The following is a 16,694-nucleotide window of genomic DNA, read 5'->3' on the forward strand; positions in this document are numbered from 1 at the left end:
CCATTCTGACTGGTGTGAGATGATATCTCATTGTAGTTTTGATTTGCATTTCTCTGATGATTAATGATGTTGAGCATTCTTTCATGTGTTTGTTGGCAATCTGTATCTTCTTTGGAGAAATGTCTGTTTAGGTCATCTGCCCATTTTTGGATTGGGTTCTTTGTTATTGAACTGCATGAGCTGCTTGTAAATTTTGGAGATTAATCCTTTGTCAATCGCTTCATTTGCAATTATTTTCTCCCATTCTGAGTGTTGTCTTTTGGTCTTGTTTATGGTTTCCTTTGCTGTGCAAAAGCTTTGAAGTTTCATTAGGTCCCATTTGTTTATTTTTGTTTTTATTTCCATTTCTCTAGGAGGTGGGTCAAAAAGGATCTTGCTGTGATTTATGTCGTAGAGTGTTCTGCCTATGTTTTCCTCTAAGAGTTTGATCGTTTCTGGCCTTACATTTAGGTCTTTAATCCATTTTGAGTTTATTTTTGTGTATGGTGTTAGGGAGTGTTCTAATTTCATACTTTTACATGTAGCTGTCCAGTTTTCCCAGCACCACTTATTGAAGAGGCTGTCTTTTCTCCACTGGATATTCTTGCCTCCTTTATCAAAGATAAGGTGCCCATAAGAGTGTGGGTTTATCTCTGGGCTTTCTATCCTGTTCCATTGATCTGTATTTCTGTTTCTGTGCCAGTACCATGCTGTCTTGATTACTGTTGCTTTGTAGTATAGTCTGAAGTCAGGGAGCCTGATTACTCCAGCTCCATTTTTTGTTGTCAAGATTGCTTTGGCTCTTCGGGGTCTTTTGTGTTTCCATACAAATTGAGAAATTTTTTGTTCTAGTTCTGTGAAAAATGCCAGTGGTAGTTTGATAGGGACTGCATTGAATCTGTAGATTGCTTTGGGAAGTAGAGTCATTTTCACAATGTTGATTCTTCCAATCCAAGAACATGGTATATCTCTCCATCTATTTGTATCATCTTTAATTTCTTTCATCAGTGTCTTATAATTTTCTGCATACAGGTCTTTTGTCTCCTTAGGTAGGTTTATTCCTAGATATTTTATTCTTTTTGTTGCAATGGTAAATGGGAGTGTTTTCTTAATTTCACTTTCAGATTTTTCATCATTAGTGTTTAAGAATGCCAGAGATTTCTGTGCATTAATTTTGTATCCTGCTACTTTACCAAATTCTTTGATTAGCTCTAGTAGTTTTCTGGTAGCATCTTTAGGATTCTCTATGTATAGTATCATGTCTCTGCAAACAGTGACAGCTTTACTTCTTCTTTTCCGATTTGGATTCCTTTTATTTCTTTTTCTTCTCTGATTGCTAAGGCTAAAACTTCCAAAACTATGTTGAATAAGAGTGGTGAGAGTGGGCAACCTTGTCTTGTTCCTGATCTTAGTGGAAATGGTTTCAGTTTTTCACAACTGAGGACGATGTTGGCTGTGGGTTTGTCAAATATGGCCTGTATTATGTTGAGGTAAGTTCCCTCTATGCCTACTTTCTGGAGAGTTTTTATCATAAATGGGTGTTGAATTTTGTTGAAAGCTTTCTCTGCATCTATTGAGATGATCATATGGTTTTTCTCCTTCAATTTGTTAATACGGTGTATCACTTTGATTGATTTGCATATATTGAAGAATCCTTGCATTCCTGGAATAAACCCCACTTGATCATGGTGTATGATCCTTTTAATGTCCTGTTAGATTCTGTTTGCTACTATTTTGTTGAGGAGTTTTGCATCTATGTTCATCAGTGATATTGGCCTGTAGTTTTCTTTCTTTGTGACATCTTTGTCTGGTTTTGATATCACGGTGATGGTGGCCTCGTAGAATGAGCTTGGGAGTGTTCCTCCCTCTGCTATATTTTGGAAGAGTTTGAGAAGCATAGGTGTTAGCTCTTCTCTAAAAGTTTGATAGAATTCGCTTGTCCATATGGTCCTGGGCTTTTGTTTGTTGGAAGATTTTTAATCACAGTTTCAGTTTCAGTGCTTGTGATTGGTCTGTTCATATTTTCTATTTCTTCCTGGTTCAGTCTTGGCCGATTGTGCATTTCTAAGAATTTGTCCATTTCTTCCAGGTTGTCCATTTTATTGGCATAGAGTTGCTTGTATTAATCTCTCATGATCCTTTGTATTTCTGCAGTGTCAGTTGTTACTTCTCCTTTTTCATTTCTAATACTGTTGATTTGAGTCTTCTCCCGTTTTTTCTTGATGAGTCTGGCTAATGGTTTGTCAATTTTGTTTATCTTCTCAAACAACCATCTTTTAGTTTTATTGATCTTTGCCATCGTTTCCTTCATTTCTTTTTCATTTATTTCTGATCTGATCTTTACGATATTTTTCCTTCTGCTAACTTTGGGTTTTTTTTGTTCTTCTTTCTTTACTTGCTTTAGGTGTAAGGTTAAGTTGTTTATTTGAGATGTTTGTTGTTTCTTGAGGTAGGATTGTATTGCTCTGAACTTCCCTTCTAGAACTGCTTTTGCTGCATCCCGTAGGTTTTGGGTTGTCGTGTCTCCATTGTCATTTGTTTCTAGGTAGTTTTTGATTTCCTCTTTGATTTCTTCAGTGATCACTTTGTTATTAAGTAGTGTATTGTTTAGCCTCCATGTGTTTGTATTTTTTACAGATCTTTTCCTGTATTTGATATCTAGCTAGTCTCATGGCGTTCTGGTCAGAAAAGATACTTGATACGATTTTAATTTTCTTAAATTTACCAAGGCTAGATTTGTGACCCAAGATATGTTCTGTCCTGGAGTATGTTCCCTGAGCACTTGAGAAAAATGTGTATTCTGTTGTTTTGCATGGAATATCCTGTAAATGTTAATTAAGTCCATCTTGTTTAATGTATCATTTAAAGCTTGTGTTTCCTTATTTATTTTCATTTTGGATGATCTGTCCATTGGTGAAAGTGTGGTGTTAAAGTCCCCTACTATGATTGTATTACTGTCAATTTCCCCTTTATCGCTGTTAGTATTTATTTGCCTTATGTATTGAGGTGCTCCTATTGTTGGGTGCATAAATATTTACAATTTTTATATCTTCTTGGGTCGATCCCTTGATCATTATGTAGTGTCCTTTTTTGTCTCTTGTAATAGTCTTTATTTTAAAGTCTATTCTTTCTGATATGAGGAGTGCTACTCCAGCTTTCTGTTGATTTCCATTTGCATGGAATATCTTTTTCCATCCCCTCACTTTCAGTCTGTATGTGTCCCTAGGTCTCTTGTAGACAGCATATGTATGGGTCTTGTTTTTGTATCCATCCAGCCAGTCTGTGTTTTTTGGTGGGAGCATTTAATCCATTTACATTTAAGGTAATTATTGATATGTATGTTCCTGTTCTCATTTTCTTAATTGTTTTGGGTTTGTTATTGTAGATCTTTTCCTTGTCTTGTGTTTCTTGCCTAGAGAAGTTCCTTTAGCATTTGTTGTAAAGCTGGTTTGGTGGTGCTGAACTCTCTCAGCTTTTGTTTGTCTGTAAAGGTTTTAATTTCTCCATCAAATCTGAATGAGATCCTTGCTGGGTAGAGTAATCTTGGTTGTAGGTTTTTCTCCTTCATCACTTTAAATATGTCCTGCCACTCCCTTCTGGCTTGCAGAGTTTCTGCTGAAAGATTAGCTGTTAACCTTATGGGGATTCCCTTGTGTGTTGTTTTTCTCTTGCTGCTTTTAATATGTTTTCTTTGTATTTAATTTTTGATAGTTTGATTAATATGTGTCTCGGCATGTTTCTCCTCGGTATTTATCCTGTATGGGACTCTCTGTGCTTCCTGGACTTGATTAACTATTTCCTTTCCCATATTAGGGAAGTTTTCAACTATAATCTCTTCAAATATTTTCTCAGTCCCTTTCTTGTTCTCTTCTTCTTCTGGGACCCCTATAATTCGAATGTTGGTGTGTTTAATATTGTCCCAGTCGTCTCTGAGACTGCCCTCAGTTCTTTTCATTCTTTTTTCTTTATTCTGCTCTGCAGTAGTTATTTCCACTATTTTATCTTCCAGGTCACTTATCCGTTCTTCTGCCTCAGTTATTCTGCTATTGATCCCTGGTAGAGTATTTTTAATTTCATTTATTGTGTTGTTCATCATTGCTTGTTTCCTCCTTAGTCCTTCTAGGTCCTTGTTAAATGTTTCTTGCATTTTGTCTTTTCTGTTTCCAAGATTTTGGATCATCTTTACTATCATTATTCTGAATTCTTTTTCAGGTAGACTGCCTATTTCCTCTTCATTTGTTAGGTCTGGTGGATTTTTACCTTGCTCCTTCATCTGCTTTGTGCTTTTCTGTCTTTTCATTTTGCTTATCTTACTTTTTTGGGGGTCTCCTTTTTACAGACTGCAGGTTCGTAGTTCCCGTTGTTTTTGGTGTCTGTCCCCAGTGGCTGAGGTTGGTCCAGTGGGTTGTGTAGGTTTCCTTGGAGGGCACTCAGTGAGTGCAGGGTCCAGGCACTGCTCCTCCCCTCTGGACAAATTCTAAGTGCTACAGATACAGCTTGATACAGGGCTCAAACAGTATAGCCAGGATAGGTTTTTCTCTGTCTTCATTTGTTTACTTCTTTTACCCCATTCTCAGGCCCACTGTGGGTACAGGATGGCTATTCCCCAATAGCTCAAACAAAAGTTCTCGATTAGGGACTCTTTAGTATAAGCTAACTACTTGGTTAATGTCCCTTCTCAGAAATAATCACCAAGATACCAAGGGGAAGCAATCCACTGATCAGGCTTCCCATGTGGGGAAGGATGCTTCCAGCCAAGCAAAGCAGGTATTTTGCCACAAGAAGGAGATTGCAGGTCCTGGATAGGAAAAACTGTAAATACTAAGTGGGGTCATTTAAGGTAGAGGTGAAATCTTGGTTGCTTTGAATATTTTTATTTATGTTTTCCGTTGTATTGTCTCAATATTTAAATAAACTAAAACTCTGAATAAAAGATTTAAATACTCCATCACATTTTTAACCTAAGGGAAATTCTTTTTTAATGATTATGGCATAATATAAGATTTCATTAGTCAGTTTCAAACTGCTGATGGGAATAGAGTGAGTTCCCCATTAACAGTGCTTTCATGTACTCATTTGGATACCATTTTTTTAAAATAACAGATAAAAATGTTCGTCATATGTGAAGAATAAGTTGCATATGAAGGGTAGAACTAATGTTACAATAGAAAAGTTCAGTTTCTTATTATGAAGGACCAGTGGAAAGTGATTGATTTTGTAGAACTCAAAAATGTGTATTTTGTTAGATTGATTATTTTATATTTGGTGTGGGTTTTTTGGCCGCACCGTGTGGCTTGTGGGATGTTAGTTCCCCGACCAGGGATCGAACCCATGCCCTCGGCAATGAAAGCTCAGAGTCTTAACCTCTGGACTGCCAGGGAATTCCCTAGATTGGTTTTTTAAATTTAATTTGTTCAGCCTTTGTTTAACTTGGCAGTGAAGTCATTACCTTTATATAGTGACATTTCCATCCATTACCATGTGATTTTACTGAATTCACAGAGGTAGAACTCCAGATTAGAAGTGCAGGAACTACCAATATCTTGGTTAGAGATGACAGCATATGAAAATGAACTTGATATGAGTAAGATATTTACTGTTATATACAGTTGGGTACATGTGCTTATATAATATATTAAAAGGAAAATAAAATTGAATTGCAAGCAAATATTTACATAATTTGCCATTTTCTTTATTAAAATAAATTGCTATGATAACAGTGAAACTTTGTTTACCTGGAAGTCTTAAGAAAACGAATCATTTTGAATAGTTGAATTCCATTATAGCTAATTTCCAAATACATGGTCAGTTTTTCCCTGCAGTTTAAATTTTGCTCTAAAATGTATTTCATGCTTTCTCTCCTTAAGTACAGCAAATTGAAAATAATTTCACTTTTTCTTTTTTATTCAGATCATTATAAGCACCATTTATTGTGCTGTGCAGCAATGGAAGTTTGTTTGTCCTTTGTGAAAAAGCCATATAGTGCTTTGAGATCTTGTGTGTGCATTATATCATTTTTAACCTACCTCTCTGTAATTTCTATCACTCTTTGCCCTTGGACTTACAGCAGCCACTTCTAAATGCTAACGGTTTTGAAGGGATATTACCATTCCTTCTCACATTGTATATAAAATAGGAGTACATACACTCCAGATATGGACTCCTAGTGCGCCTGGTTCATAGAGGCTTAATAAATTTTTATTAGTTGAATGGATGTGGTAGTATTTACAGAGTTGTCAAACATCTTAGCAGACATGTCAAACATCTTTCGTAATCTTCTAAGGAGGAGAGGTATTTGAAAGGAGAGAAATTCAAGCTGATTGGCATTTGCCAAAGATAATTAGCATAAAGTCTTGAAATTTAAGAACTTGAAAGTATCTCAATAAAAATATGTGTCAGGCTATAAATCTTCTGTAACCAACCCTAATCTGGCAGAGATCCATGCCATTTGCTGCCAAGTCAAAAAGAGAAACACAGTTGTTAAACTGTCAGTGGAATCCCTTCCTTCTGCTAATAATTTTATCTTTATACCTTCTCTAGCTACTGTATCTTTGTTGAACTAAATGCTTCAAGGAAATGAAAAGTACTTTCTCACAATTGAATATGGGCCAGACCCATGCTGGTTATGTAGTATCTTTTTAATCTAAAGCTAAGATTAAGTATTTATCTAATGTAAATCTTCATTTGTCTCATTCTGTCAGTCCTCTTGCAGTTCTCCAAATGTTAGGTAATCAGACTGGTTGGGTATTTTGGAATGGGAATGTCATACTCCCACATTCCTTCTCCCTCCCCCAATTTTTTTCTAAAAATCTCATTTAAGTGTAGAGAGATGGGGCTTCCCTGGTGGCGCAGTGGTTGAGAGTCCGCCTGCCGATGCAGGGGACACGGGTTCGTGCCCTGGTCCACGAAGATCCCACATGCTGCGGAGCAGCTAGGAGCCTGTGCTCTGCAATGGGAGAGGCCACAATGGTGAGAGGCCCGCGTACCGCAAAAAATAATAATAAATAAATAAATAAAGAGAGATGTATTAAATCACTACCTCTCGATGTCTGAGATACAATGAAAAGAGAAGCAAAAGCTTCCACACCTCATTGAGAAACACCTAGCGTTTTGCTTGTAGGCCTTTGCCAGGTTTGACTGTTTGATAGAGGAGATTCACAGCTCAAGTGGTCAACTATAGGCCTTGCTATTATATTTTTAGTGCCTTTTAAGTTCAGACTGCAGTTTTAATGTTAATTCCAGTATAGTAGGAAGGCCAGGGGAAGCACTGAAGGGATTTTGTCATAAAAGAGAGACCACGGGAGATTGTAATTATCCATAACTGCATAATGATGATTATGTAGTTCAGACAATTGCAATGAAAGTATGAGTGGAAGTTAGTCCAGACTAGCATCTCTTTTTCTTGTGGCATCTCTGAGATGATAGAATGAGGAAAGGCAGATGAGTTTTATATGCAGTCACCCAACATCGCCCAGTGTTATTGTGCATATTATTAAAGCAACCATTGAACTTATTTCATGTTGTTTTTATTCCCTCTTTTTAAATATTTATTTATTTATTCTCTTGGCCATGCCGCACAGCTTGTAGGATCTTAGTTCCCCAACCAGGGATTGAACCCACACCCTGGAAGTGAAAGCACCAAGTCCTACCCACTGGACCATCAGGGAATTCCCATTCCTTCTTTTTAAATTTTTGTTTTTTAAATAGGCTTGCATTCACCAAGGTCTAAGCAAGCCTATCTTTTGCACTTAAAAAGCTAGTTCTAAAATTAATTGAGCTGATGTCAAGTTCTTAGAGATTATAGAAAGATTCTTAGAGATGTTATGGAAAACCCCGAATGAACTTTTTGGCCAACCCAGTAGTTTCTTCTCAAAGTAGGACTTCTTGAAGAGCTAGTTTATAATTTGACAGTCTAACACTAAGGGATAGCAGGAACTTCATTTCATCTCTTAGACTCCAAGACCACTGTCTTAGATTTTCTTGAAATGCAAAAAACCCCGTGTGTGTGTGTGTATGTGTTGTTTTTTCCTTATTATAAACGTGTGTATTATAGACAATTTAAAAATATACAAGTTTATAGGGCTTCCCTGGTGGCGCAGTGGTTGAGAGTCCGCCTGCCAATGTAGGGGACATGGGTTCGTGCCCCGGTCCGGGAGGATCCCACGTGCCGCGGAGCGGCTGTGCTCCGCAATGCGAGAGGCCACAACAGTGAGAGGCCCGCGTACCGCAAAATAAATAAATAAATACAAGTGTATAAAGTAAAAGATACGAATGTGCCTCTCTTCTTAATCCCACTTCCCCAAAGAAATCCCTGTAAACCAACTTAGTTTTGTGCATATACAGACATGTATACGTCTATATCTATAAAAATGTAATTTCTTAAAAAAAGTATAGCATACTTATTATTCTTCGTTACTTTTAGTTAATTATACATTGTGAACATCTTTCCATGATAGTAGATCTCATTTTTCTGTATCCCATTCCACTGGACAGTGGCTTTCTCTGTTCCCTCATTGCTGGACTTAGGTTTGTTGGGTCTTTTGTTTGTTTGTTTTTTGCAGCTAAAGATAATATAGTGAGCAGCCTTGTATATATCTTTGCCCATTTAAAGAATGCCTATAGGATAGCTTCCTAGAATTTATATTCCTAGGTCAGAGGATATGTACTTTTAAAATTTTGATATATGTTGTCAAAGAACCCTCCAAATAATAAGTTTATAAGCCTGCTACCAGCATATGAGGGTTCATTTTTCCTACATATTCAACAACATAGTTGCTTGTTTATGATTCAGAAACAAGAATTGTAAACTGTAAGTCTCAAGGTTATTTTATATTACCTCTGATTTACGGCTTCTGCAAATAGCCTGAAAAATAGATGCTTTTCGTATTTTTCTTTTTATTGCCGCCAGACCTGTTCAGATATGGAATGTGCTATCAAGACAAAGCAATCTATTTTTATTAGTATAGGTATAAAATATATTTTAAGGAATTTACTTCATCATTCATTTCCAAATACTTCTCTTCTTGAATATTTCTTACATGACTAGTCAAATCAGAATATTCACTTTGAAAGCTTGCTCTTTCAAGTTGGAGTTCAAGGAACAGCTATTGAACCTCTCACTCTCTTTGCCAAAATTTACATGTCATCACTTTTGAAATAAATACCCCTTGAGTTTACTGAGCACCTAACACTGATTATAATGGTGATCGAACAATAATTTAAGGCATAGCCAAACAAACGTTAATGAAATCTGAGCTTTATTTATCTGTTGTTTGCTTGCTTGCAGGTGGATTCACCTATGAACTTGAAGCATCCCCATGACTTAGTCATATTAATGAGACAAGAAACAACAGTTAACTACCTCAAAGAACTGGAGGTGAGGCAACTGGACATGTCATATGCAACTGATACTTGTTGCATTTCACAGGAGCTGTTGTGTTCAAAGAACAAGTAAAGCATGCTATTTCTTAAATCTTCTGACTTTTACGGGAATATTCAACTTTTAGATTGTCCTTTTTTTTTTTTTTTTTTTTAAATCAGAATGCCATTTGAGTAATAGTAAGAGAAACAGACTACCAGAGCCTGGGTTTTATGTCTCGTTTTTGTTTTATTTTTTTATGATTACCTTTTGTTTATTTTTTTTAATACAGCAGGTTCTTATTAGTTATCTATTTTATACATATTAATATATACATGTCAATCCCAATTGCCCAATTCATACCACCACCACCAACCCCCCTCCGCCCCACTTTCCCCCCTTGGTGTCCATACGTTTGTTCTCTACATCTGTCTCTATTTCTTCCTTGTAAACCGGTTCATCTGAACCATTTTTCTAGATTCCACATGTATGTGTTAATATATGATATTTGTTTTTCTCTTTTATGCCTCATTCTTGACTCACTATATCCTTGAACAAAGTTTCCATGTATAAATTTTACCATCAAGTATGAAAAGGCATTATCTCAGGATATACTTGGAAGGAGAATTTGGGTAAAATGTCAAAAGGAAGAATGGTTTGAATACCTCATAAAAATATAATTTTGTTAATTCCCAGGTAGTAAAAACTAGGGTCTTGTTGGTATTTTGTGTTCTTATGATTGAGGTGAAGAGCATTCATCAATTTGCATCTTGAAAACTTTTTTTTTTCATTTTTATTTTATATTGGAGTATAGTTGATTAACAGTGTTGTGTTAGTTTCAGATGTACAGCAGAGTGATTCAGTTATACATATACATATAGCTGTTCTTTTTCAAATTCTTTACCCACACCTTGAAAACTTGATATTTATTAGTGCTAATAAAATCTGACCTTTTTGTTTCTATCATTGACCTTTTTGTTTCTTTTTGTTTCTTTGTTTCTTTTTGTTTCTATCATCTGACCTTTTTGTTTCTATCATTGATTTTCATAAACTGAAAAGAGTATTAACAAAAGTAGCAAAGAGTATTAACTATTTAAAAAATAGTTTCTTTTTTCTCTCATAAAACCTGTTCTTAAAAGTTACAGTGTAAATTGAATCCAAATTTTAAGGAAACTTTAAGTTGCAGAAAAAGTAACCCAATTTGCAAAATAAGATTTAGAAAATTATTGGGAATAATAAGAGTCAGAGTCTTTGAGCGCTAGAAGGAATCATAAAGGTGATCCTCATTTTAGAAGCAAGGAAACAATTAGACCTAAAGACAGTGAATTGCCTGATTTTCACAAAACAAGTTGTGGCAGAACCAGAGGCAAACGCCTTATCTCTTGACTTAAACCAAAGGTAAAACCAGGTAGCCATTCATTTTCTAGTTAATGTAAAAGTTCTTGAATTTCACTTACATAAATTCAAACTGGTACATTTATCAACAGCAGTAGTTATAATTGTATATTTTTAAAATTTCTGTAAATTAAGGAGGAGCTTTTAGCACATACTAACCAGCTGTGTATAGGTAGTAGCACTTTAGGAATATTTATAAAACTTGAACACCTCACCATTTTTTAAATAGTATCTCACCTTGTTCCTACCAGTTTTGTCACTTATAAATTTGGAAATGTTGATTTTTATGAATACTAGGAAAAAGACAATAGATATATTTATTGGGCTTCATGCTTGGAAGCTTAAACACAGTGTTCAGAAAGATGCAGTGGTGCAGAAAGTAGTTTTTATTTTTAGATGCATAGACACCATTATATATGTTTATTGTTATCTCTCTAAGCGGCAGTATTATTTAATATAAAGAAAGGAGACTTAAATTAGAGTATGTGTAGGGGGAAAATGCCATTTACCAAGTCATTGAAAATGCAAATGAAAAATATTGACTCCACCAATTTTTGGTTAAGGTAGTGTAATGAGTCTATACTTAGTACTTAGTTTTTACTTCTGCTTCATATACATAGCAATGACAGATAAAAAACAAAACAGAAATCAAAATAAAATATAGTCAGGCCTAAACACAACATAAATATCTCCATAGACCAGAAATAGAACAAAACACTAAGTTGAGAATGTAGCTGAAACTGTAAACCTACTGGTCTCAAAGGCCAGGAACAGGCTCTGGTGTCTGGTTGTTCATTTCTATGGAATAAAGGAGATGACAATATTTCGTGCAAGATAAAGGAAGATAACCAAATTCACTACTGCTTGAAGACTAGGATGGAGCTTGAAAAGAGTCTGGTGGGGGGAAAAAAAAAGCAGGAAGAAAAAACAAAACCTAATGACCAAAAAAGAAACCAAGCCATCCAGTGGTTCAATAATTACATCTTCAGTTTACTGAACACCATTTCAGGGTAGAATATTACTTTGGAGTAGAAACTCTAAACTAAAATTATGTGATGTGATTTTGGGCTTGGGATCTGGATAGAACCTGGAAGCAACTACAAAACTGTTAGACACAGGAGATGATCATGGAGTAGTTGGGAAGAGACAGACAGATAGGGAGAGGGGGTGAAGGTTGATTCCAAGATTTTTGACCTGAGTGACTGATGTTGGATGGAGTTGGTGTTAGCTGAGATATAGAAGACTGAAGGAGGTGTAGACTGGGGAGGAGTTTAGCTTTGGTATATTAAGTTTGAGATACCTATTAGGCATCTAAGTGGAGACACTGAGTGAGGAGTTGGTTCTTCTAGTGTGGACTCCTGGGTAAAGGTCTGAGCTAGAGAGATAAATTTGTTATGCCTTGACATAGACATAAAGCCATGAGACTAGGTAATATAGTTTGTCTGCAAAGTAGTGACAACTGGATGACTTCTTAGATACCAAAAGACAGTGGAGGAATAGCATCAAAGTGTTAAGTCTAGAATTTTGTATTCTTTTAAATATAATATTTTATATTCTCTTAAACCATCATTCAAGAGTGAGGACAAAGCAGTTTTCTGACATACACAGACAGTTTACTAACCACAGACCCTCACTTAAAAAAAAAAATTAAAGAAGTACTTCTGCAAGAAGAAAAGTAAATCCAGTGGAAGTGCATAGGATGTGTAATGGTGAGTAAAAACATTGATGAAAAAGTTGCTAAATTTATTTATTTATTTTCTGTGTTTAAAAGGTAAAACTAAATAAAATTACCAGTCTATATATGTGGGTTGGGGCATGCTCAATGATTACTTAAAGCATATTAACTCTTTTGTTATGTTCAGGAGGCAAAAATAACTGAATAAATTAAAATCCTGTTGGAAAATGTATAGGTATACATATTAAAAATTTAAGAATATCACCACCTTTCAGAAGTCTTGCCAAAAGAAATATAAATCTAATCAAACCACAGTATAATTTGCTTTTCACTATAATTGGTTTCTTTTGTCATTTTATATATTTTTTGTATTTAAAAGATTATTCTAAGAAAGGGTTTGTAGGCTTCATCAGACTGCCAAAGAAGTCCATGACATGAAAAAGTTAAGAACCCCTGGATCCTGGTGTCAGTATTCAGGAAATACAGAGGACAGAGGAACATGTTAAACCTGTGGGATGCAGTCAGTAAAATCTTGTAGAGTAATAAACTCTACAGGATAAGTGACCCAATTTCTTTCTCAAATCAATTACAGAGATTAAATAAAATGAAATAGAGGGGTAACCGGAAGATTAAAAGAGACTTAAAAGACAAATCAACCAATTACAGTGTGTGTGTACCTTATTGAATTTTGACTCAAACAAATTGTATTTTAAAATATAGAGGGAAGAAACAGTTGGGAATGAACACAGAGTGGATATGTAATATTAAGGAATTACTATTTTTTGCATGTGATAATGGTGTTGTGGTATTATTTTTTTTTAAAGAGAATCTTTCAGAATCATACTGAAATATTTACTGATGAAAAACTTAACCAAAAAAAGAGTAAGGACAGTAACCAAAATAATGGAAATGCAATCTATAGTTTTCAAACCTACAAACAAAGAGAAGATACAGGAGGAGGGGAGGGAATGTAGAAAGTGTATCAAAACTGTATCAGGGGCTTCCCTGGTGGCACAGTTGTTGATAGTCTGCCTGCCGATGCAGGGGACACAGGTTCGTGCCCTGGTCTGGGAAGATCCCACATGCCACGGATCGGCTAGGCCCATGAGCCATGGCCACTGAGCCTGCACATCCGGAGCCTGTGCTCCGCAACAGGAGAGGCCACAACAGTGAGAGGCCCGCGTACCGCAAAAAAAAAAAAAAAAAAAAAAAAGTGTATCAGGCAGGAAATGAGAAAAAAGCAGCAAAGAAAAAGTAAGACAAACAGAAAACACAAAATAATATGGTGAAAATAAATCCATAAGATCAGCAATCACAATAAATATAAACAGATTAAACAAACTGATTAAAACGTGGAATATCAGATTGGATTTCTTATTTAGTTTAGCTGTATAGTACATATGAGAAATATACCTACAACAGCCTCGATATTGCCATTCTCAGTACCTGAGGGAAAAGAAAGAACATGGTGAAGCATACACTGGCTCTAAAAATGCTTCCCTCTAGAAGGCTCAGATGATGCTTCTCATGTTACATTGACCAAAGGAAGTCATATTGGTCACATTGGAGTCTAGCAGAACAGTGATGTAGAATTCTCTTGTAAGGAGGGGCACAAATTTGTTAATTGTAATACAGTCTACCCCAATAATTATAACAGAATAACATTTCATACCCATGAGATTGACATAAATTAAAAAGTAGGACACAGAGGGCAGACAGCAGAAGCAAGAAGAACTACAGTCCTGCAGCCTGTGGAACAAAAACCACATTCACAAAAAGATGGACAAGATGAAAAGGCAGAGGGCTGTGTACCAGATGAAGGAACAAGATAAAACCCCAGAAAAACAACTAAAAGAAGTGGAGATAGGCAAACTTCTAGAAAAAGAATTCAGAATAATGATAGTGAAGATGACCCAGGACCCCGGGGAAAGAATAGAGGCAAAGCGAGAAGATGCAAGAAATGTTTAACAAAGACCTAGAAGAATTAAAGAACAAACAAACATAGATGAAAAATACAATAACTGAAACGAATACTACATTAGAAGATGAATAGCAGAATAACTGAGGCAGAAGAACAGATAAGTGACCTGGAAGACAAAATGGTGGAATTCACTGCTGTGGAACAGAATAAAGAAAAAAGAATGAAAAGAAATGAATACAAGACTAAGAGACCTCTGGGACAACATTAAATGCAACAACATTCGCATTATAGGGGTCCCAGAAGGAGAAGAGAGAGAGAAAGGACCAGAGAAAATATTTGAAGAGATTATAGTCGAAAACTTTCCTAACATGGGAAAGGAAATAGCCACCCAAGTGCAGGAAGCGCAGCGAATTCCATACAGGATAAACCCAAGGAGAAACACACTGAGATACATAGTAATCAAATTGGCAAAAATTAAAGACAAAGAAAAATTATTGAAAGCAGCAAGGCAAAAACGACAAATAACATACAAGGGAACTCCCATAAGATTAACAGCTGATTTCTCAGCAGAAAGTCTACAAGCCAGAAGGGAGTGGCACAATATACTTAAAGTGATGAAAGGGAAGAAACTACAACCAAGATTACTGTACCCAGCGAGGATCTCATTCATATTCGATGGAGAAATCAGAAGCTTTACAGACAAGCAAAAGCTAAGAAAATTCAGCACCACCAAACCAGCTCTACAACAAATGCTAAAGGAACTTCTCTAAGTGGGGAACACAAGAGAAGAAAAGGACCTACAAAAACAAACCTGAAACAATTAAGAAAATGGTCATAGGAACAACCATACCGATAATTACCTTAAACGTGAATGGATTAAATGCTCCAACCAAAAGACACAGGCTTGCTGAATGGATACAAAACAAGACCCATATATATGCTGTCTACAAGAGACCCACTTCAGACCTAGGGACACATACAGACTGAAAGTGAGTGGATGGAAAAAGATATTCTATGCAAATGGAAATCAAAAGAAAGCTGGAGTAGCAATACTCATATCAGGTAAAATAGACTTTAAAATAATGTTACAAGAGACAAGGACATAGGACCACCTCAATACATAAGGCAACTCGTAAAAGCTATAAAAGAGGAAATCGACAGTAACACAATAATAGTGGAGGACTTTAACACCTCACTTACACCAACGGACAGATCATCCAAAATGAAAATAAATAAACAGAAGCTTTAAATGACACAGTAGACCAGATAGATTTAATTGATATTTATAGGACATTCCATCCAAAGACAGCAGATTATACTTTCTTCTCGAGTACGCATGGAACATTCTCCAGGATATATCACATCTTCAGGCACAAATCAAGCCTCAGTAAATTTAAGAAAATCGAAATCATATCACGCATCTTTCCTGACCACAACGCTATGAGATTAGAAATCAACATGGAAAAAAATGGAAAACACACAAATACACAGAGGCTAAACAATACGTTACTAAATGACCAAGAGATCACTGAAGAAATCAAAGAGGAAATCAGAAAATATCTAGAGACAAATGGCAATGAAAACAAGATGATCCAAAACCTAGAGGATGCAGCAAAAGCAGTTCTAAGAGGGAAGTTTATAGCTACACAAGCCTACCTCAAGAAACAAGAAAAATCTCAAGTAAACAATCTAACCTTACACCTAAAGGAACTAGAGAAAAAGGAACAAACAAAACCCAAAGTTAGCAGAAGGAAAGAAATCATATAGATCAGAGCAGAAATAAATGAAATAGAAACAAAACACTAGCAAAATAAAACTAAAAGCTGGTTCTTTGAGAAGGTAAACAAAATTGATAAACCATTAGCCAGACTCATCAAGAAAAAGAGGGAGAGGACTCAAATCAATAAAATTAGATAAAAAAGAAAAGTTACAACAGACACCACAGAAATACAAACCATCCTAAGAGACTACTAAAGCAACTCTATGCCAATAAAATAGACAACCTGGAAGAAATGGACAAATTCTTAGAAAGGTATAACCTTCCAAGACTGAACCAGGAAGAAATAGAAAATAATCACAAGTAATGATATTGAAATCACAGGTAATGAAATTGAAACTGTGATTACAAATCTTCCAACAAACAAAAATCCAACACCAGATGGCTTAACAGGTGAATTCTGTTAAACATTTAGACAAGAGCTAACACCCATCCTTCTCAAACTCTTCCAAAAAATTGCAGAGGAAGGAAAACTCCCAAACTCATTCTATGAGGCCACCATCACTCTGATATCAAAACCAGACAAAGATACTACAAAAAAAGAGAATTACAGACCAATATCACTGATGAATGTAGAGGCAAAAATCCT

The 16,694-nt window shown here is 35.7% G+C and overlaps 1 protein-coding gene across 2 annotated transcripts in view; it reads left to right on the forward strand.

The window, feature by feature from the left end:
- Window positions 1-16,694, forward strand: part of TTC17 (tetratricopeptide repeat domain 17) — a 156,081-nt gene that overhangs the window by 17,652 nt on the left and 121,735 nt on the right. For both annotated transcript variants that reach the window (XM_082844326.1, XM_082844325.1), the window contains exon 2: window positions 9,266-9,355. In XM_082844326.1, coding sequence (XP_082700452.1) covers window positions 9,266-9,355 — 90 coding nt within the window. The remainder of the gene's footprint in view (window positions 1-9,265; window positions 9,356-16,694) is intronic.

The sequence above is a fragment of the Leucopleurus acutus genome (assembly GCF_964270905.1).
Source record: "Leucopleurus acutus genome assembly, chromosome: 8".
Lineage (NCBI taxonomy): Eukaryota > Metazoa > Chordata > Mammalia > Artiodactyla > Delphinidae > Leucopleurus > Leucopleurus acutus.